Source organism: Nelumbo nucifera, chromosome 3, assembly GCF_055504915.1.
Source record: "Nelumbo nucifera cultivar China Antique chromosome 3, China Antique-T2T, whole genome shotgun sequence".
NCBI classification, from domain to species: Eukaryota; Viridiplantae; Streptophyta; class Magnoliopsida; order Proteales; family Nelumbonaceae; genus Nelumbo; species Nelumbo nucifera.
Genome location: NC_142651.1, coordinates 48,560,084 through 48,584,175, shown reverse-complemented (window position 1 = coordinate 48,584,175; position 24,092 = coordinate 48,560,084). Strand labels below are relative to the sequence as shown.

Sequence of the window (24,092 nt, the reverse complement as noted above, 5' to 3'; positions counted from 1 at the left end):
TTGTTCGCCTGGTGCACTTTGGGGTCCTCGAGGCGAGGATCATCCTTCGTACGTGTCGGGGCATGAGGGGGACGGTCTTATTGGGCGGTGTTGTGGATCCTAGGTTCTGCATCATTTTGAAGATCTTGTCGATCTTCTCTTGCATTGCTCATAACTGCATAGGATCAACTACGGATGGAGGCTGTGGAATTTCTTGATGCGGAGGGCTGCGATGTCGAGACTCCCGAGATGGGGATCGACCTATTGATCGTTCGGGCTGGTTCTTGGGCATCTTGATCGCTTTCTTGATTGCATGGTGAAGAAGGGAGGATGATTCATGTTAAATCAGGTCATGTTGGGCTAGTATGACACGACTCAGATAAGACCTGCGCAAAGTGCAGGCTGTCCTAGGCCATGCCTCCCTCTCTTGGAATAATTTGGGGGGTTGGCCTGGCACGACCCATGACCCGAGTTCGCATGGACTCGTGCTATAGGTAGGGCTGGTCTGTGGGCAGAGCTTTAGATTAGGTCGGGCCATGGATAAATATAAACAACGGAATATTGGAAATTAAGGTGTACCTGTAACTTCCAAATATGTGGTGCAAACCTTGGTTGTGGGTGCTTCCACTTTTAACTCAGAAAAGTAACAATGTAATGTTGCTTAGAAAATTAATCAACTATATATGGGGTTAAAAGGAAAATTAGATGATGAAAGTAGAATGGAGTGCAATAATTTTGACAATAAGGCTTTGAGTGAAATTGATTTCACTAGCCAAATTCATCCCTATAATCGTATGAGGACACAAGGCATGTTAACAAGAGCAATATTGTCATCACGCAAACCCTGGAGGGCACCCTTGTCATTTCTTCCTCGACTTGATGAGGAGCCTTAATAACAGATGTCACAACCTCGATGTATGCTTTCCAATTCACTTAAATGCTCTTGCTTCTCCCACCTTGGCCTCCTTGAGTCCTTAGCTAAATTAATCATCAAAGTCTTTACCCCTTGGACTACACCTGGGGCCTTTGACATCTTTTTTATGCTTATAGGTGGGACCCTTAGCCTTACCACTTTGGGAATTCTAGCTTTGACCTTGCTACTATCTTTAGCAACATTAATTGGTGTCGTCTGTGGTAAAGATTGACAAATAACTTCCAGTCCCATTACCATGGCCGATCACCAAGATAACACCAGGGTGGGAAACAACATTTCTCCCACTCCTTAGAATCATGTCACACAAGAGCAGTTCTAGAAATTGATGCAACGGGTAACACTCCTCGTTGATAGACTAGACAACCTGCAATGACTCATAAGAGGACAACCCTAGCACGGCCAATCCGTTGACACTCAGGGGCATCAGGGCAGGAGGTTAGCCAATGCCATGCTAAGATATCGACTCAAAGGATGAACCAAGGAAGAGTAGTTTGAAATCAAGAGTAGCAGCCATCTGGCGAATCGACACCACTACCGCAATCACACCGGGTACCACTTGGTCATTTTGCCTCTAGCCAACATAGGAGCACTAGAGAGCACTAGGAACGACATAATATCAACTAATAGAACAAAGCCAAGCAGTAGCCCATTCCACCTCCTCAAGTCTCGAACCTTCGTGAATGCCTGAACAACTGACGTGCTCGAGGAGGAAACATTTTAGCTCACTTGGAACACTCTCAATACAACCCATATCTCTCACGGGTTAAGGAGATACCCTAGGTTGACGTCCCCTTCAAGGATCATTATTGTAGGTTTAACAACATCACAGTGGAGCTCGGTGCTATTTGAGCTAAAATCCGCTAAGTCAAGGAAAGAGAGCTAGCGCCTCGACCAACCATTACACTATGATGAACCAAATGGAGGCCTTCGTCCTTGCTATCATGATGGAGCCTCTCTCCTTAAATTTAAAGGCTCCTACTCTAGAGACTTACAGTAGAACCATAGACCCAGGAGACCATATAGAGAGTTTTCACATGATCATGCTTTTGCATAGGTTCTTTGACACCTTGATGTGTTGGACCTTCTAGACCAAATTCAAGGGTGCTTCTAGAAGGTGGTTATTAGGTTCTTAGGTTCCCACTTTGATGTGCAGGGCTTTATTGTCATTAGCCAACAATTCTCACTTGCTAAGAAGCCACCTTAGAACATGGTTGAGTTTCTAGCAAGAGCGAAGAAGTACATAAATGCTACAGAAACCAAAGCCAACAAACACCCGATGATTGATGAATAGGCTAACAAGAAGAGAAAGGACAAAGATGACCCAAGACCTGATGGTTCCAACAATAAGAAAGACAAAACCATATACCTTTATGTAGGTCGGGAAGAAGGAGTTCATGCGGTGGCTTTCTAAGATGAAGAAGAATCCTAGATAGGGAAACCAAGACAAGTACTATAAATATCACTGCCATGTCAACCATGACATACAAGAATGCCATGAGTTGAAAAATGAGATTGAGACCCTCATCAAGAAGGGACACTTGAAGGACTTTGTGATTAAGCAGTTGAGTCAGCTTTGGATCTAACCGGTCCCTAGCAAATAGACCCCTGGCCGGGGTCATTAATGTTATTTTAGGAGGCTTGGCATTAGGCAGAGAAAGCTCTTCTACCAGAAAGATCTATGCCTGGTAGCTCCAGATTGGACATATGCCTCAAAAGAACTCCAAATTAGAAGAGGTTATCACCTTCTTTGGTGATGAACTACAGGGGGTTGTCACCCCCCATGATGACACACTGGTGGTCGCCTTTACGATTGCTAACTTTAAAGGGAAAAGGATCCTCGTAGACAATGACTCCTCAATGAACATATTATTCAATGTGGCCTTTAAGAAGTTGGAGATATCAACAGATTGACTTCAACCCATCGACGTTCCCTTAGTCGGTTTCTCTATGGCAGCAGTTAAATCGGAAGGGAAGATTACATTGCCTCTCACAATAGGAGTTGAGCCCTAACACACCACTCTAATGATTGGGTTCCTAGTCATTAGGTTTAATTCATGATACAATGCAATCATCGGCTGACCCACAGTACACACTATGAAGGCGGTGGTGTCCTCATGCCACATAGTAATGAAGTTCTCTAGGGAACATGGCACCAAAGTAGTTCGGGGAGACCAAAAAATAGCAAGGCAATGCTATGTGGAAACACTAAAAGGAAATACCAGAGAAGTTGTGCCTATTGAAGGGCTCAACCTTAAAGATGAACCAACCAATTGAGGCCCAATTGTAGAAGACCTCATGACTTTACCCTTAGACAAGGCCGATCTTGAGAAAATAGTACAAGTTGGGTCCCTCCTCCCTGGGGACATACATTCCAAACTGGTAAGTTTCCTCAAAGCCAATGTTGACGTTTTTGCTTGGTCTAATGCTGGCATGCTAGGAATTGACCATTCGATCATGATTCACATACTTAGTGTTGACCCAAGCTATAAGCCAATTTGGCAAAAGAAAATGAATTTCACACCAAGGTGATGGAAAGTGATCAAAGAGGAAGTGGACAAATTAATCAAAGTTGAGTTTATCGGAGGGGTACACCACCTTGATTGGTTCACTAACATGTTATGGTAAGGAAGGCTAACGGAAAATGGCAAATATGCATTGATTTTATAAATCTCAATAAAGCCTACCTCAAAGGCAACTTTCCCTTGCGATGATTGATTGCCTCTTCGATACCATCTTGGGGTATGAACTCCTCAACTTAAAATGCACATTTATGACAAAAAAAAGACCGCCTTCATTACAAAAAATGCCACCTATTGTTACAGGGTGATGCTATTTGGGTTGATGAATGCCAAAGCCACTTATTAGAGCTTGGTTAATAAAATATTAAAGGAGCATATCAGCCACAATGTTGAAGTCTATGTCAACAACATGGTTGTAAAGAGTCTCCAAGTCAGCCAATGCATCATCAACCTTGACGACGTCTTTGGCATCCTATAAAGGTACCAAATGAAACAAAACCCTGCCAAGTGTACTTTTGGATTGACCTCGAGCAAGTTCCTCGACTTTGTAGTTACACAATGAGGCGTTGAATCCAACCTCGAGAAGATCCAAACAATCATTGACATGGAACCTCTGAGGTTGGTCAAGAAAGTACAAAAGCTCACCGAATGCATAGAAGCCCTCAGTAGGTTCATGTCTTGATCAACAAACTGTTGCCTACCATTCTTTTGGGCCATAAAGAAGCTAAAAGACTTTTAGTGGATAGACAACTTCTAGAAGACCTTTGAAGGGACGAAGGTGTATGTAATCATCCCACCAATACTAAGCATGTTGGACCTAGGGGAGGAACTCTACCTATACTTATCGGTAGGTGGTGAAGCAGTCAGCTCGGTGTTGGTCTGTGAAGACATTGGGATATAGAAGCCCATATACTATGTTAGCAAGGTCCTCCATAAAGTTGAAACAAGATACTTTGACATCGATAAGACTACACTTGTACTTCTGACCTCGGGTTGGAATCGAAAACTATGACCCTATTTCCAAGCTCACACAATAGTCTTCTTGACCAACCAACCTCTAAGGTAGATACTACAAAAGCTAGAGACCCCGGGTTGGTTGACGAGGTAGATACCACAAAATCTACACAATAGTCTTCTTGACCAACCAACCAACCTTTGTTGGAGTTTGATGTTGCATACAAATTGATGTCTACCATAAAAGCCTAAGCGCTAGTAGAGTTTTTTGGTTGAATGCATATTAGGCTCAGTTTGGAAGGAGTACAAATACAAATTTGTACAGTGCAAAACCTTATATTTTGTATTATTTTGTATGTATTTGTATTGTACATATTTGCATTTGTACTCCTTCGAAACTGAGCCTTAACAACGATAGCGCCCTCTTTGATTTACATGGACTTTGCACATAAACGGATTCTCCAACACAAAGGGAATTGGAGTTGGCCTTATCCTTCTATGTCCAAGGGAATGGGGAATAGTCCAAGTAAAGGCCTTCAATGACTTATAGTTGGTAGTAAAGCAAGTGAGTGGGGAATATGTTAGAGAACTTTCCATGGGCAAATATTTGAGCAAAGTCCAAGAATTGGTTGTGTAATTCCAGTGCTTCACCTTATAGCTGGTACCACAATTGGAGAATGCCCAAGCCGATGCCCTATCAAAACTCACTAGCTTGATGGGGTTGGACCTTGGTAAAACATTGCATATTGAGGAACTGGCTTATCCTAGCATTGAAGACAAATAAGTATGCCCAGTTCAATTGGAGCCCAATTAGGTGGTCCCCATTTTAGCATATTTATGCCATGGCCACTTATTAGGGACATGACTATATGCTTCACCTTGCTCATCCTTTGGCCTATTGGACCCCTCACTCTCCTCCAAAGACAACTTACCTATCGGATCAAGCTTGGCCCCATGAGCCATAACTTTCCTCTGTAAAACTTCTACCTTTGGAAGATAATCAATAGGGCTCTCAGAGTCAGAGTTAGGCTCACTAGAAGAAGAAGACTCAATGGGAGTGGACAATTGAGAGAGATCATAAACTTCTCTACTCAAATCGGAAGACATGATGAGGGAGACACGAACATACCAACTAGTGTAAAAAGAGGACAAAGACGATGGATACCTTAATGTTGTATTTGGTTTGAAGGAAAAAGTAGGGAAAGGTAGGGAAACTTTTACAAACCTTGTATAGGTTTCCCTTCCTTTCCCTTCCTTTCCCTACCTTTTCCTTCAAACCAAACATAGCATAAGGGATGAATGCAGAAAGACATGTCGAGATAGTTTGAAAGCTCACAAGTAATGACTCAAGCAATGAACAATGGGTCTCTTGATCTCTCCTTTTATAAAAACTTCATTAGCTATGATCTTCTCCATCTAATGATCGTGATTACATCTCTTCACTTTCCTACACTAACCAGGACCACATGGCTCACCTTGACTGACCTCAGAAGGGGGGGATGTGATGTAGCGAAGTTCATCCCTATAATTGTAAGAGGACATGTGGCATGCCCATAAGGGCAATATTGTCATCATACAGACCCTGAAGGGTACTCTCGTTATGTCCTCCTCGACTTGATGATAGGGTAATGCTCGACCACATGGTAATCGCCTTAATGACTTCAATCAATCAATCAATCAATCAATCAATCTTAACGCGCTTAACGTAAAAAAGCTTACCACACCAATGTGGTGGAGGGTGGGGGGTGGGGACTTTGTCTATAAGTAGAGATCCAAGGCCTCGGGTAACTCTCTTACCCTTCTAACTCGCTTAACTGCTCTTATTGTTTTTCTATCTTGACTTCCTTGAGTACTTGTATATCTTAACTGGCAGAGTCCTCACCCCTACAACCACACCTTGGGGTTTGTAATGTCTTCCTTTTTTTTTCATATAGGTGGGACCCTCAGCCTTCATCATTTCGGGAATTCCAGCTTTGACCTTGCTGCTATCTTTGGCAGCATCAACTAATTAGAACTCGCCTTATGACAATGCTCCATACCATACTATATGTATAGGTATGTATGTATGTTGTCTTAATTAATATCATTACTATTTATTATAATTGAAGTTTCATAATATCATATGATAATATATCACTTTGTATGGTATGGTATCATATGTAAAATACTAACGGAGTTGAGGAATTTGGTCACAATTAAATCTTAATGCCATCCCTAAGTTATATCTTGGAATAGATTGATACCTGAAACCCTAAGAATCAGCACTATCACCTCATTTACATATTCAGTATCAAGCGTATCAATCCTTTGAACCGTGGATCCAAGGAAATTAATTGTTGAAAAATAATTTGGGGCGTAGATTTGGGTTAAAAGAAGCCCTCCTTTTCCTTTTCAATTAAAGCTGCATTTATTCCCATATAAAGGGTGTAGAAAAAGAAAGGCCTTGGCTGCATAAAAGCATAAACAAAACTGAATATATATAATCGGAAAAATAATTTCAGTGTAAGGTGGGGTATATGGTTAAAATTGTCTGCAACTCATCTACAAAACTACTAGATCTCCTTGTAAATGAGGTACTATTACATGGAAGAAGTTTTGTCAAACTAATACCAGAGAAACATGGTCTGGCCTTTTGTTCTTACCAAACACCCTTATACCTAATCTCTTCACAAGAACCAATAAACTTGATTAAACCTTGCCATGTGCTTTTGACGCCTCTGGACCATGTGGGTTGTTTTCTTTGCTTTTCTCTAATTAATACTTAGGCCCCTTGCTCTTTGGTAAATGCATTTACTTATATTCTTTTATTTCTTGTGCAAACAGGATAATAATCATTTTAGTCATAAAATCCATTATTATAAGGGGCATTTTTGTCTCATTCAAGTGTTGGCAAATTTTCCCGGTGGAAAAGTTATTTAGTATTTACCCACGTAAGAGATAGAGATAGCTATCCCAGGAAAATAAACTTTCCCTGGTCTCCACATCAATCTGAAAAAAGAATATGAGATTTTTGGTCAATGGGAATTGAAATCCCATTGACAAACTTTCCTCCCTCTCAAAATCCAGAAAAAGAATGGCCCCTTAATATGTAACAAAGAGGAGAATTCCTCGCCAGCTAAGTTTGGAAGGTAATGTCCCGTTTGTTTGCACTTTGCAGTGCAATTTCATTTATACTAATACAAAAGCATGACAGTGTAAATGAGAAGAACACAAAACCTGATTATTTTACTTCATTTTGCATGCAAACAAACAAAATAAAATAAAAGCTGGAACAAACATAAATAAGAATTAGCAGTCCCATAACAGACCAGCCCTGAAGGAAAAAAATAGGTAGGGCGATGAATGGGTTGTACATAAAGGCAGATAAAATCCTTCATCTTTAGGAAAGGTTTCTAAGCCAATACAGTGGATGAGTTCTAAGAGAACAAATATGGTCCAAGAAGTAAAACCTTGGTCCAGCTGTGTTTAGGACAGACAGCAATAGTTGCCTTGCATTTAGGGAATGTAACCTACTTTCTTGGCCAGTTGGCCTATAACCTCCCAGTCTCCCACCAAGTACTACTGTGCATAGGTGGCATCCCCTGGTTGCAAGGAAGCTGTTGTTTTTGTCGACCTCTGCTGGACCAAAGGCGTGGTCCTCTCTGCTCTCTTCTCCTGGAAAAACGAAGTGTGTCGGTACAAATGTATGAAAACATAGATGAAGCTTTTAGCTTTTAATACGCAGGAATGGGTCATCTTGGGGTCTTATAGAGAAGAAGATCCAAGGAAACTCTGCGCCTTTGCCATATATAGTTCCCCCACTTCACGTGGTAATTGAGCTTCATGCAACCCACATCCATCTGCCCTGTGCCCAAAAATCAAGCTTCTTCCAACAATGCAACAACCCTAGAGTTGTAAAACGGGTCGTGTTGGGTACGACAGCATGTGGGTCATATCAGGCACGATACAGAAGTATAGGCCGTGTCGGGTTTGGGTTTTTAGGCCTATGGGCTGAAATAATATGATACGATAACACGATTCATTAATATATTTAAAATTTTATTTTCAATTTTAATATATTATTTTATTCATATAAAATAAAATTTTAAGATTTTTTTTTCAATTTTTATCTATTATGTTAAATAGTCAAAGTACATACAAGGATTTGTAATTTAGATAAATTTAGGGAGAAAATGAAATTTGCTATTAAAACTGACCTTTTAGTTTATTATAGAATTTTAAGGATGGGACTGGTATTAAATTTTATAAGGAATATTTTAAGAATAAATTTAATTTATCGAACATAAATGCAAATAGTTATTAAAGTATAGAAGAGATTTTCTAATAAAAGATGCAGTTTAGGGCTTAGGAGAGACTAAAATATTCTTATTGGACTTCCTTTTATATTCTTCCAAAGATCAAACATCACATTTTTAGTAGGGTCACTTACAGTTTCAAGTAATTACTAAAGCATACTCCCATAGTTTTAAATTACTAAAATGCCTCTATGGCTTTCAACTTCTTTACTTGATTGTCCTTCCATCAGATCAAACAGTTCTTGGCATTTCCATATAGAAATGGCCATATGACCTCTTAAAATGAGTGAAAAATGTGAAAGGTCTTGGGCCCAAGGTTTTATATTCCAAAATTATACCCTTAGCAGTTCTCATATCATGCGGAATCCACAGCTTCTCCAAAACAAAGTTATAATTTGGGGGGAGGGTTTGTTTCCTAAAAGGTTGATATGAGAATGAGGGATATTTTCGAAACTAAAAACCCTAGGCTAAAGCTTTTTTACACTTTTCTAAATGCAAATATAAATACAAATAGTTCCTAACGGAAGATTGATCAACTGCAAAAATTAGGGGGGGGGGGGTTACAATAGCATATAAATTAGAGGGTAGAGTGTCTAAGTAATGGACCCTTATAAATTAGAGTGTTACAATAGCATATAAATAAGCCTTTTAAGTGAGAATAAAAAGGGTTTCTTTAGTTGGATTGGATGAAGAAAAAGGTGTAATTAGAATTAATACTTGCTCATTTGTGCATGCAAAGTGATAAAAGTGAGAAAAAGTGAGTCTCACATCGTGGGTATTGCTTAAAGATTGTCTCCTCAAAAGAGTCTCACATCGTGGGTCCGGCGCTTTTGAACCCATCAATTGGTGGTTGCAAACAATGTCTAACCATCTAATGAATGGATCTTTATGGATCCGCACCTGATCTTGTCCTTGAAATTCAGACAAGTTCAATTGAGTTCAAGTGTTTAGGTTGTTCAATTTTGAAATATATACTGATTGGAAATTGCTAATGGAGTGCACTTTCAAGCTGCGTAATGATTCTGTCCCTAGAATTATTGGGTTGAGGGTGGCAAATGAGTCGGGTCCAGGTAGAATGGCTTACCCAACCAACCCCACAAATTTGTACACTAAAACCTATCCTCTAGTTTGAGTTTTAATTAGCACTCCCCATGGTTTGCAACCATTTTACTTAGTGGGTGTTCAATAATATGGTTGGTTTTGTTTTTGAAAAAAAAAAAAAATTCTTGTTTTTGTTTTCAAAAATAAAATCATGTTGTTGAACACCCCACTTAATTGACATTTTGTTGGGAATTATTTGTATTTCTCTATATGAAAAAAATGGTCATGTGGCAAATGCAAAAACATAGTTTTAAACTTTAATGAAAGAATATAAATACAAATATGTAGAGTACAAAGCCTTCTACTTTGTATTATTTTATTTATATTTATATTATATATATTTGTATTTATACTCCTTTGGAATGCAACTTAAAGGGCAGTTTTATTACTATGTAAATTAAAGGATAAATTTTAGTAAATACATGAAACTAGAGGTATCTATGTAAATCACCCAATTTGCAAAGCCGAACTTGCAAAGGGTTATATTAACCCATAACAATGATAATTTAATGCTTCTTGTTCATACATAAAGAACATAAAAGTTTGTTATCTAAATGGAATCTTTATTATAACCTTAATTATTCTTTAATAAAGATATAAAAGAAGTCAATCGTCTCCCTGATATCAATGAAATGATTTCGTCTCACTTTAGAGTAGCAATTTATGGGTCTTGGGGCCAATATTCGATGATGAGTGAAGTAACTGAGTTGAATGATGGTTTATTGGTTTATCCTTTAATGTATAAAATAATTAAATAATAAAATATTTGAGTGTATATTAATCGATTTAATTTAGGGCTGAGCACTATTCGGTTAAAAACGAAAATTTTGGTTTTAGTTTTTTTTAGGTTTTGGTTAAATCGGTTTGATTAATTCGGTTTTTGGTTAATTTAGTTTTTGGTTAATTTGATTTTTTGTTTCACTTTTTAGGTTAGAAATTTGGCTAATCGAATTAATTAAACTCTCTATTATTATATGTAATATATAATATATAATATATAATATTTATATATTAATATAATAAAATGAAATCTGAAATTTTCATTATTAAAATTCGGTTTTTACTGAAATAACCAAAAAAGCGAATTGAAAATTTTGGTTTTTTCAAAATTCGGTTTTGGTTTTTATTTTTTTTAGTTTAGTTTTTAAAATTTTGATTTATTTGATTCGGTTTTTAACCGAATAAATCAAATGCTCACCCCTAATCTAATTAACCAAATCTGGATTAACTTCACTTGATGGTGGTGTTAGGGGCTGTTTAACCAATAATAACACCCCACATCAGCTTTTAAATGCATATGCTAATTCGGATTTAATCAACTCATTTTCTTTTCTTTTGATCAAGGTTTTTAAAACCGACCTAGACAATGAATCGGTCAGGAGTCCGGTTCCTGGGTCAAACGGTCCAACCATTCGAACCGAATGGATGGTCCATTCTGACAAAAAAAAATAAAAAATTAAAAAAAAAAGAAACGGTCAAAATCGTTCAATGATTTGAATGGTTCAACCGTTCAAATCTGTAATTTTCTGACCAAATCAACATTTTTTTGACAAAATTCCAGTTTAAAAAAAAAAACCAGAACCAGTCCGGTCCGATCCAATTTTGAAAACTATGTTTTCGATTAGTAATCAACCCAGTTTCAATTTCAGCTAGCCAATATGGATTTCACAGAATCCTTACCAACTTGCTAATAAAAACAAAAAGCGACGAGCCATTCACTTGAGTCAAGACCTGCTGACTGCAAGTTGCTAGTCACAGGACCCTACATGCAGTTGAACACCAGCAGGAACATTTCATTCATGGGAGATGACACGTTATCAATGTACAGACGCTAGTCACAGGACCCTACAGTTGCACATGGGGAGCATTTCATCGATGGGAGATGTTATTAATGTACAACTATAATGTCTTATCCACAAGGAAATGGCAAGGATTTTGTGGTTAAAAGATCTGAATTTCGTTCGATTCAATTTATTTAACTGTTATCAAATAGCATTATAGGAATTCGGATATGCTGATCACACTCATTCAGCCTCACATTTAGAATATTGATGACCATAACACAACCAATTTTTCATATGTGCAGCTAGATGAGTGTGGGCAGCAATGTATTGTAGTCAGTAGATCCGGATTCATCAAATAGTCTCGGCCCTTAGTCCTGTATATACTACTATAAGGGTATAAGTTTTCTAATACAAAAGAAAATTACTTCATTCCATGTGGTCTCCAAATAGACCCTTTCAATTAAAGAGTTTCCTTAGTAGGTCAGGTACCTAAAAATCCAAAATAGGAATTAACAGGAGAAAATTTCCAGGGCAGTGTTTGGTTTGAAAGAAAAAGGTAGAGAATAAATCTATACAAGCTCATAATAAAAAGTAAAGTTGAATTATGAACATCCATCAGTCCCTTGTTTTCTTCCAACTGAACTGGCATATATATATATATATATATATATATATATATATATATATATATATATATATATATGTATATATATTCTTTCATCATTTTATTTATCTTCTTTGGAAGAATCAAATAATCCTAGTGCAAAGGTCTAATGCTTATGCTTATGCAAAGGTAAACTTCTCCGCACTCAAAAGTTTGGTCATTTTCATAAAATAAATAGTGATTAAATGCAGTTTTTTCTGTATTTAATATGAAAAACCCATGCAAAAAACAAGTTTTTTAAAACCAGAGCAGACAAGGAACTGTTATGGGGATCGGTTCCTGGGTTGAATGGTCTGACCATCTGGTTCAAATAGATAACCTGTTCTGACTTAAAAAATAAAAAATGGCCAAAAACCGTTATTTGGGTCGATGGTTCAATCACCTGGGCCAGTGAGTCACTGACCAAATCAATGGTTTTTAGCTAAAAAGTGGGTTTAGGATGAAATGAAACCGGTTACCTTATCAGTTTCCAATTTTTCTGGTCCGACTGTCCGATTTTCAAAACCATGTAAAAAAAAAAAACAGAATAGTATCAAACTTGTCTCTCAGAAGATAATCACATGAAGCCTTCTTCACCTCATCATCATTACCATCATCATCTAAAACTTCTCCCAACTATATGAGTGGCTGCATGAATTTTTATTTTATTTTTTTGAAGAAACCCTTAGGCAATTCATTGGATCAAATCTGATCTTAGTACAGGTAGAATAAAACTTGGAGGCAGTGGTGGAGCCAGGAATTTTTTCTTGAGGGGGCCAAGTTAAACAAGAAAATGAGATGGGAATTGAAGAGGTAGGCTCTATAGGAAAATGGGGTGGGAAAGTTTGGGTCTATTGTAAATATTTTTAAAGAAAAATAAACAAAGTTTTTAATTTTGGGAATTGGAGGAGGATTAAAGAATGATCCTTTAACATTTTTGTTCATGTTTTGAGGGGAGCAAGGACCTATTTTATTATATTTTTGACCTTACCACTACTTAGTAACTATGTATAAACATTGGCTCCGCCCCTGTTTGGAAGGATAGACCAAGTGATGACTGAATCTGTTCTTAGTACATGAATCTTGTTTTATGATGACATTTAATTTCCATATAAAATTATCCACACTTTAATCATTTCTTATTACTTTCTTTCATTCAAGTCTTTTCGGCCATAATCATCGGAATTTGGCAGATGCAACCTTCCTCGTTTATCACAAATTAATAACTTTATAGTAAATCAACTCTTACAGGGTAGACTTCTTCACTTAATAGTAAATTAATAAATAATTAATCATGTTTCATTCCGTTGGAAAACCATTATTAGTAGGTGCAGATGTTGCTCGTTTTTGTTTGGACAACCTCCGATTACCAAGCTATCAATTAGTATTAATTGTTCTTTATGAAGTAATAAAGTCTCTACTCATGGCTGACTTGACTGTCTCATCGAATGAACCAAGAGTCTACAGTCCACTCTTCCATCCCAATTTGTTTAACTAGATATCAACTCTTCTTTTAATGGTTCGAGTTGTTTTGAACCCGACCCGGATTAGAGTCTGTGTGAAGATTACCGGGTTTGCCTCGACATTTCCCAATAACAACGCGTTTAGCATTTCAACCCCCCTCCCTAACCATGTATTATATAATGCAAACCGCGTAGATTAGAAAGGAAGAGAATGGTAGGAGGGTCCGGCGGGTCAACCCAGTCATCTCGTATGTTATTTAAGCATTCTGAATTTGGGTCTTCAGGTCAGCCCCCACCCGCCGGGCTCCATTGTCGCCTGTTCAGCCAACATCTGGAATATTATTAGTGTGGTAAGCTCAGACCAAAGATTCTCCATCTATTGGCATTGGCGGGACCCACCCAACCAACTTTGGTTAATTATGATCAACTCCCAGACCCCATTTAATTAATTAATGCAGCAACAGCAAGTCCGCAATACAATATACCGAATTAAAACAAGAATGATACTGCCATATATATTTTTTTCTTAATTAATTAGTTTATTTTGGTGAAGGGAGAGTGTAATATTTTATTGAAGTTGCACTTATTTTCCTCTTCTTTGCAAAATTCGATAGTGATGGTTTATTATAACTTGGTTGGGGTGTTTTAACTTCTAAGGCATGATCAAATGTGGAAAGCCATCTTATGCTATATAAGAAGATTTTGTAAGTTTCAGTTTGGAAGGAGTATAAATATAATTTTGGTGTCAATATAAAGGGAGTTTATGTGTGTTAAGGTTGTTAGTGGATCAAGTCTAGGTCGGGACTGATTATTAATCATGACAAAATTATAGATTCAGAAACGTGTCTATATATAGATAGATAAATAGATAGATAGATAGATAGATAATGAATTAATATTTGATTTTTCATTATATAATCTTAATAAATCATATGTTTTTAATTAAAATTATGTTGTATATGTTGGGCATCGATGTTGCAGTTGCAGTTGCAGCACTGCTGATGTGTGATTTGGAGCACCGTTTTTTATGAAAAAATGATTCCAAACAAATATCCGTTTTCTAAAACACCATTTTTTCCGATGTGGCACCATTGTTCCAGGAAACAGCAACGATGCCAAACAGCCCCCTTATATATTATCTATCAAAATTTTCTTTTTAAACATAAAATATAATAGAAAATAAAAAAAAAAACTTTTATATATTACTAACAAAATAATCAAACTACAACTGATCCAATTATTAATCCGGACAAAAATCTCAGAACCAGAACAGACGTAATTGGTTCAGTTCAGTCGAATCGGTCGAGTAGAACAACCAACCCATTGACAACCCTACTATGTGTATGATCTGTTATATTTGCATTTGCACTCTTCTCGAATGAAGCATCGAGAACTTCCCCTCAACTTTCTGTTGCTCTATTACTTTCTATCAAACCAAAGGCGCCATAAATGAATCACTTGGAAGATCATGATGTGGTCAATCCAGACGGACTACCCAGGGACCATTTGGGTGGGTATGTTCATCAGTCAGTCGACATCTCCATTAATGGGTTCTATCTTGCCAGTTGGCATGGTTAATTTGACTGAAACCGGCCGCTTCGAACATGAGCTGCCACTTGGAAAATTAATTTATATATTCAAAAATATCAGCCTTTTTTTTTATAATAATCTGCTTTGCATCCATCCAATATGTATGGACAAATTGAAGGTGGATTCAGATAGAATGGTCTAATCCAATGAGTTGAATTATATGTAAAGGCTTTTGGGATAAGGCTTACTTATTGAGGAAATATCAAAAGATTCAATTATCCTCTCAAGTCTCAACCCGATTTATGGCCTTAGAATTGACTGAGATGATGGAGGTGAATTGGTGAGGTTTAGTCAAATCTCCATAATCAAATTCTTGTTTAGCTTTCTAAAAAGGTTACTGTAAGTAGAAATGCAAATAAATGTTTATTTGGGAAAAGAATAGAAAATGGTCAACTAACAATGATTTTAAATTCTTAATTATCATCATATAACCACACTTAAACCCCACCAAATTCTTAGTCCAAGTGGGTCACTTTCATTAGAGGTAAGGAGTTGTTTGGTTTCCCAAAATATTGTTGTTGTATTCATGTTTTTGTCCTTTAGATTTTTGACTTAAGGTCTAAACAAATAGGTGAGAGAGAAGGAGCCGTTTTTTAGAAGCATATTTCTAGGTTGTCCAGGTTGAAGGGTATTTTGAGTTTGGTTCGCTTTCATTAGAAAGATTTAGGGTTAATGGCTTAATGTAGGTTTTATACAGTCAGGTCGGAAGTCGATCCGGATCCAAAATTGGGGATGTTGACAGGGGCAAGGGCACAGCTAGGGTTTGGGATGTTTCCTTCCTCTTGTGGATGTGACCTGCCTCCAAGTCTCCACCTTGGGCTGTAAAGTAGAATGAGTTATGATGATGTTGATGATAAGTTTGCTTGAGCAATTTGTATATATATAAAAAGGTGTGATAAGGGCTTATTAATATCCATTTGATTAGCAATTGAAACAGGTGTCCTTGATCCAGTGTGTTGTTTGGTTCCACAATGCAATTCTATTTCATATCTCAGAAGTTGAAGCTGATTTGATTAGGGTTTATGTTAATCAGTTGTGGGTATTTATTAATCTTGATTGAGATTAGATGGGTATCTGAGTATCTTTAATTTGAGCCTGTAAAAGATCAAACTGAGTTTTTTTTCTTAAAACTGGTTACTTGTTAAGGGTTTATGTTAATCAGCAAATGGTCCCCTAGGGCTAGCCAAGCCCCAGTTCTGGTTAGAAAAGGCTTGTCTGACCTTGATGGGAGCATAAAGTGGCACCACCCATGTCGGCCAACTACTTAAAAGTTAGGGCTTGGATCAATTTTTTTTTTCTCTTCTCTTAAATTTTCTTTTTGAGGTCTGCAACTTTTATGCAGGTCCCCAACCCGTATTTTCTTAGCAATGACCCTTGTTGTTTAACCCACATGACATGTTCATTCAAGTATATGTAGCCCACATAAAATACATGTGACAGGTGTGACAGTGCTAGTACCACCCAATTAACAACCAATCAGACAGTGATAGGCTCCCCACATCCAAATAATGTCCTAAAATCCGAATCGGTTAGGCGATTTAGTCCAATTAAATTATTTATAAATTGATTATAATCATGGTTCAAAGTATCGATATTTTTTATATAAAAAAAAAATTGTTTATAAAAAGTTTTTTTCATCGAAACTCTTTTTATATTTTGATTGATGTAAAAATCCAATTATATTATATGATACACACTGATACGTTGTGATACTTTAAACCTGAATCACAACAACAGCTGATTGGAACTAACAAAGCCAAAGCCAGGTTAAAAACCCTATAATTGGATTTTGAAAGCTGAACCGAATGAATCAAGGATACATTGCATCTTTCTATTATCTGAATCTCTTTTAATTTTCTGTGTGCTGATGAAATCCAATTGGTTTGACCTGGTCAGCCCACCTTATGATTGAACCAAATTTCTGCACTGACTCGATCAACCTCCAGATGGGATTGGATGGCCATAATAGTCTGGTTGTCAAGTTTTGGCTGCCTTCGCCCTGAAACTTACAAATTTGAATCTTTTATATCTCTCAAAGGACAACTGGTGGAAGAAGTGTTTGGCAGTTGTGACTAAGTTAACTCTTTAATGCAAAGACTTTGGTAGGTTTACTTAATTTCCCATTGAATGTTCCTTACTTGAATCTATTAAACACAGTAAAGAAATAATTTCTAAGCCAAGCTTGTTATTGCTTTGAACTCCCTATCTCTCTAGTGTTTCACCCAATTGAGTGACTAATTCACTTCTGTTTCAATAACAATATCCTCAGTGTCTATAACACTAAATTATGCTTCCAGTGGGCTTACTAAACATAGAACTGCAGATATATATTGTCTGATATCAAAGAATTTCTAACACAGAAGAATGTGATATGTCGAAAATGACTATGAACAAAAAAAAAGAAAAAGAAAGAAAGAAAGAAAAGAAAAAGTTTTACTCTTAATTACGTTGAGATGTGTAGGGAGTATTTAGGAACTTGAATTATGTACAAAAAAAATGAATATATTGGGGTCCATTTGATTTGTGGGAATAGGGGTCTGGAACTGGAATTGGAATAATTCAATTTGATTCCAACTATTTGATTGGATGTGGAGTCTAAATCCTATTCCTATTTCTGGTAGAATGATATTCCCGCATATGAGAGAATGATCATTCCCTCCCCTTCCCCCTCCCCTGGGCATGAGTATATCCATTCTAACCAATTCTGATTCCATATCAAACCAAACAAATGAAGGAAATAGATTATTCCGATTTCAATTTCGATTCCTATTCTAATTCTGACTCTAAATCAAACGGACCCTTATAATTTATATTAAACTATGAGAATCAATTGCTTTTACTGTAAATTTTAGTGATTTTGCACTTCTTTCTCTCCATCCTACTTCAGTACTGATCCAAAAAGAGAAAACCCCAATCAGGTTTAGGTGGGTTGGCATCATATCATGACTGACTAATGCCTACAGGTAGAGAGATCGATTATTAGGTAAGGAATGACCAGAATCTTTTACAGAAGGACTGCCCATAGTCATTTGATCTTGTGGGCTCTCTCAGGCAGGAGTCTTTCAATAGAAAATTATTGGGATTTCAATCAACTCAAGTTCTGCTGCTACACTTTGACTAATTACCTTAGAAAGAAAAAGATAAAATTAAGCTAAGAGTTATACTTCTTTTGCAGACAGTTTTCATATTAATATGTTCTTGGAAGGTTCTTAGCAATGTATCTAAATCGATTAATTAATTGGTGACATATATAAATCACTCAATCACTTTAATTTAAATTATGCTGCTTCCCACCGACGCCATTAATTGAGAAGTACTGGGCTGTAAGCCTGTAACATTGAACAGAGACTTCAAGGGCATTTTGGTCAAAATATGGTAAAAAAATTACTTGCTTCAATTAATTCTTCTTAAATAAATCTATTGCAGGCAAAAGATGTCCAATGGGATTGATTGGCTATAGTGGGTCCTGGCTGTCTGTGTATGACACGTGGCAAGTTATATCCCCATATTAGCTTGCATGTCTTTCTGTCAGAGGTTGTGTTCAAATAATATAATAACAGAATAAAAGCAAAAACAAATATGGAATAACCAGAATACCCATACCCGGTTCAGTTAGCTGTGGATTCTGATTGGTTGCTGTGCAAGATACTATGCGTGGCCCAGTGAAGAGAGAGGAATTAAGGGGTTGAATTTGATTTAATTAATGGGGGATTATTGATTAATTAATACAATATTAATAAATAAAAAGAGGTGAAAAAACATTATAAAAAAAGGGTAAAGAAAGAGGGAAAAGAGAGGAGAGGGAGGGGACGCCCTGAAGCGGCGCACATGGGAGAGGGTTTGACGCTAGACGACATGCCAACAAAGTCACATGGACTTGATGGGCCCCATCATCTCTCCCGTCCCGATGAATCTCAGCACATGCCTCCAATCGGTTGACTTGTCCGACCCCTCCAACACCTGGGACCCCCTCCTTCCTTGGGCTCAAGAAACAAATGCACACTTAATATATGCTGCCCACGTCAACAATGCTCCCCTTGCCGATTTTTGCCCTCTTTGCATCGCCAAAATTGCTTTTATTTGCTTTTTTTTTAAAAAAAAAAAAACTAAAGGTTGTATTTTGGAGTGTTTTTCTAAAGGTTTAATTTTATTTTTTGTATTTTTTACTTTAAAGTTAGAAAAGGCAAAAAAAATGTCGATAAAAAAATTGTTTGATGAAAAAGTTTTATGCGAGTTTTTATAAATTACTCCCTCTTATTAATTTTTGTAAATTTATACAGACAATAGAATTTAGAGAGAATGATGATTAAGCCTAAGGTCAGAATTCTTAAGCCCAAAGTACAGTTGGGGTAGGTACTAGTTTGAAATTGATGCTAATTTATGAATACGTATTGATATATAAAATGATATTTTAAATTTTTACAAGTCTCCAGTGGAATTCAAAAATCTATAATGAGCCTGTGTATAATTTATAAAAATACAAAAAAGAAAAATGATAACTTATAAAAAGTTGTAGGGGGGGAAAACCATACATTCGATTAAGCATTTTACAAATTATTTTCAACGAAAAAGTTGTTCATGAGTCGAGCATTTTTGGAAATTGTATAAATCAAAATGCACTCACATGGCTTCCATCTCATAATTAACTAACTTGAAAGTGGAAGCTTCCAACTTGATTAAACTCATCAGCTCAGGACAATATCACCACTAATTCTATTAAGTTTAAACTAGTTTTTTAATCGGAAAGAAAAAGCAAAATTATTAACTATAATTTATCTGTTAATAAGAAGAAAGGAAGAATTAATCGGCGATGAATTGAAAAAGGGTTGGTTCAAATGTGGGCGATAAAGAGAGAGAATAAACCTAATTATCCAATCCAACCCAACCCAACCCACAAAAGGAGGGAGGGGAGAAGAGACTGAAGGTACCGAAGACAACTGGGCTGTCCACTCGCTTCACCACAATCATTCGCGTACTGACGTTAACATGTTGTCACCTTCCCACGGCCACTCTCTCCAAGATCCAGCTAATCATGTTTGTCCACGTGTTTGAATCTCCTCCGCCGATACCCGATAGGGACAATGCGCACTCATACTCGTCCATATATTTATACACACTCAGCCAAATGCACCCTCTTCTGAAATTTTATTAACCTCTCTCTCAGAACCCACACCACCGAGTTAACGATAGAAAAAACCGAAAGAAGGCTACGGGACAACCAACGAAAGAGGCCAAAAGTGAGACCTCACTGCCAGGATTTTCATGGAAGTTTGCCGGAAAATGGCGAGCAGGCTCGGAGGCGGGCCTGACGAGTACAGTCTGAATTTCGAAGAGACGGAGCTCCGCCTTGGACTGCCGGGTGGCGGAGGAGGTGGCGATGGCGATACGACTCCCTCTGCAACCAAGATTAATGGTGCCAAGAGAGGGTTCGCTGAGACTGTTGATTTGAAGCTCAACCTTCCCACCAAGGAGTCGGTCTTAGACCCAGCTGAGAAGAAGAATTCACCCAAGGAGAAGAACCTCCTTCCTTGCTCCAATGACCCAGCTAAGCCCCCAGCCAAGTTAGCTCTCTCTCTCTCTCTCCTTTGTATTTGGCTTTTTCTTTTAGGAAAAATTTTCTTTTTTATTTTTCTTTACATTATTGCATGTCCCTGTGGTGGTGAAAGGTTAAAACCCAAACATCTTTTTCTTTATATATTTTTTTGCATTTTTTCTAAATACAAAAAACTAAAAAAAAATTACACTTTTTCACTTTCTTTTTGAAATGGAAAGCTAGTGGGGAAGATTCAAAGAGGACCCAGATCCCAATTAAAACTGTAAAATTAACAATAAGTGTATATATCATATTATTATTATTATTATTATTATTATTATTGTTATTCATCCAAACGATAATGATCCCAACGTTGCATCCAAACTATCAAAATTTTGATTTTTGATATCAAGCAGAGGAGAAGAAAACTAGATCAAACAGACAGAAAAGAAATGATTAAAATATAATAAAATTACGAATCAAAGATAGAAACTTTTCCTTTTGATGCATCCATGACAATGAAGAAATAATTAGAACAGTAGTCACATTAGTATTCTAAGCCTGGAATTTACATTCTTCTTTTACATATAAAATCTCTTTCTACTGCTATATGTCTCTTTATATTTCATTAGTTTCAGTTTCTTGAGCTTTCCTTTGATTGGATATTTCATTAGCAAGCTGTACCAGAATTGGAGCTTGCTAGTTGCTTCATGGTTTCTGTCATCGTAAACCCATAGTAAAACCGTATTACTCTAACGTGCACATGGGGGGGATTTCAGGGCGCAGGTGGTCGGTTGGCCACCAGTGCGATCGTTCCGTAAGAACATCCTGTCCGTGCACAAGAGCAGCACGGAGGAGGGTGAGAAGGTTAGCAGCAGCGCAGCTTTTGTGAAGGTTAGCATGGATGGGGCTCCCTACCTTCGTAAGGTGGACTTGAAGATGTACAAGAGCTACCAGGAGCTCTCTGACGCTCTAGGAAAGATGTTCTCCTCCTTCACTATTGGTACGTAATTATCAACCAAGGAGTCAGGATAGAGATCTCTTTATAACAATTTTTGCTTTCTTGCTTTCTTTTTCCTTGCTTACGTCGTCTGTGTTTTCTGTGTTGTTGGCTGAAGGAAACTGCGGGCCACAGGGAATGAAGGATTTCATGAACGAGAGCAAGTTGATGGATCTGTTGAACGGTTCAGAGTACGTGCCAACGTATGAAGACAAGGATGGCGATTGGATGCTGGTTGGCGATGTCCCATGGGAGTAAGTTCTTCGCTCAATTAATAATGCAAAGCTAAGCTTTTACATGAAGCATTGGTCGGGAGCTTGCTGCATGCAGCGAGCGGTCCGTGGCCATGGCAGATGGCACGGCAGCTGGTCGACGAATTGTGGGTGTGGCTAACTCTTGTGTGTTTGGTTTTGATCAGGATGTTTGTGGATTCGTGCAAGCGCTTACGAATAATGAAGGGATCCGAGGCAATTGGGCTGGGTAAGTGCCTGCCTTAGTACACAATTATATTGTGCTTAACTGCTTTTTATTTTGTATTGCTAATGGCTGTATAATGTGCCCCTTCAAGCTTCAAGCTAAGCTGTGAGGTTCCTCCCAGGGGAACAACCCTTGCCACCTATAACTGTAGCTTGTCAGTGGTTTCCTAGAGGAAAAATTTACTATTGACAGACTTGTTGCAGAGCTGTTGATGACATCCTTCCTTCCACCCTAAAGCCCTTGTTCTATGGAGCTGGCTTTAGTTTTACTTTTAAGCTTTTGTTAGGAAATTTGATTTCCATGTTAAAATATATATATATATATATATATATATATATATATATATATACATAGCTTATAGAAGAGATGAGAGGTGCTGTATTTCTCTTATGGTTAATGTGTGTCTTAATTAATTACTTGAAAATTTCAGCACCAAGAGCTGTGGAGAAATGCAAGAACAGAAGCTGAAGACCTGACCAGCGCCACAGCCTGCTTATTTGATCTCTCAGATTCTGACAAGGGAAATCTGCAAGGAAAATGGGGGGAGATGGGTGGAGCAGGATGGCTTGGTTTTTCTGTACTATGTGGTTTGATTCTATGAACATATAGAAAGATGGGATATTTGTTATGGACAAGAAGCAATAACGTTTGAGAGACTTGGGCTATGTCTAGCTTGGTTATTATTAATGGTGTGCTTAATAATCAAACCATATATTAATTGTTATTGCTGCTGAAGTTGCTGTGTGTTTTCTTAATGGCCTCAATTATATTTCAGCTGTATTTTTCTGTTGAGATTATTTTTGACATGCTTTGTTTCTGTTTTTTTTTTTATTTCCATTTTTAAAGAAAGGAAGGAGTTAATAACATCAATGAACCAAGTGAAGTAGGGAGCAAGGCCATGTGCATGTTGATGGGGCATTTATTCATCCCAGTAGTCTATATTATTTGTTTATTAGTTAGTTCAGTTATTGTAGAATAATCAATTACTTGCTTGACTAGTGACCATGGTCTATACTGAGTTGATGGTCTTTGATGGGTTGGAACTCTATGCTACGCTTACGAGTAAATTATTAAGGCTTAGCTTTCATGTTGTATTGATTAGTTGTCTCCAACATCAACTCAATTAATTAAACGCTTTAGGTAAATTGCAGATTGAGGCTAGTCTAATTTTAGCACCTTTAACTTTAAAACATGTCATTGCAATTTGCAATGTATCTAAATTCTCGAAAATTAATAATTTAGTCCAAAATTGTTAATTTATGTTAGATGGCATTTGAAAGTAAGGTTCAAAGTAGGGGTGATCATGGGCCGGGTTGGGCTTTCTACTTATGATAAGGGTTATAGTTTAGGCTCTGGCTCAGCCTAGTCTGGGGTTCCGAGCCTGAAACATAAGCCCAAGCCCAGGTCTATACAGGTCCAGGCCGGGCCAAACTTGTTTACCGGACAATGTCACTCATATATAAAATATTATATATCTATATATTAAATGACATAACATGCATATAAACTTATTTATACATTATATAATATAAATTATACATTTCATGTTATAATATTTATATATAAAATATATAATATAATGTAAAATAACATGTATACATTATACACCAAATGTGTAAATCTAAATATATGCGGGCTGGGTTGGGCTTGAAGTATTAAGCCCAAGCCTGGCCCTAAAATTTGCGGGCCCGGGCCCGGGTTGGGCCTGAACACAAAACCCAGGCCCAAGCCCAAAATTTCCAAGCCGGGCTTGTGCGGTCCGGGCCAAGCCGAGCTGAAATGATCACCCCTAGTTCAAAGTATCAACACGTATTGGCTTG

General features: G+C 37.4%; 1 protein-coding gene across 1 annotated transcript; it reads left to right on the top strand.

The window, feature by feature from the left end:
- Positions 1-20,338: 20,338 nt before the first annotated feature.
- Positions 20,339-23,007, top strand: LOC104609557 (auxin-responsive protein IAA16-like). Its single transcript, XM_010275901.3, has 5 exons — positions 20,339-20,823; positions 21,575-21,798; positions 21,914-22,049; positions 22,214-22,275; positions 22,703-23,007. The coding sequence occupies exons 1-5, from the start codon at positions 20,525-20,527 to the stop codon at positions 22,738-22,740; spliced, it is 759 nt and encodes a 252-aa protein (XP_010274203.1). The 5' UTR covers positions 20,339-20,524; the 3' UTR covers positions 22,741-23,007.
- The last annotated feature ends 1,085 nt before the right edge of the window (positions 23,008-24,092 follow it).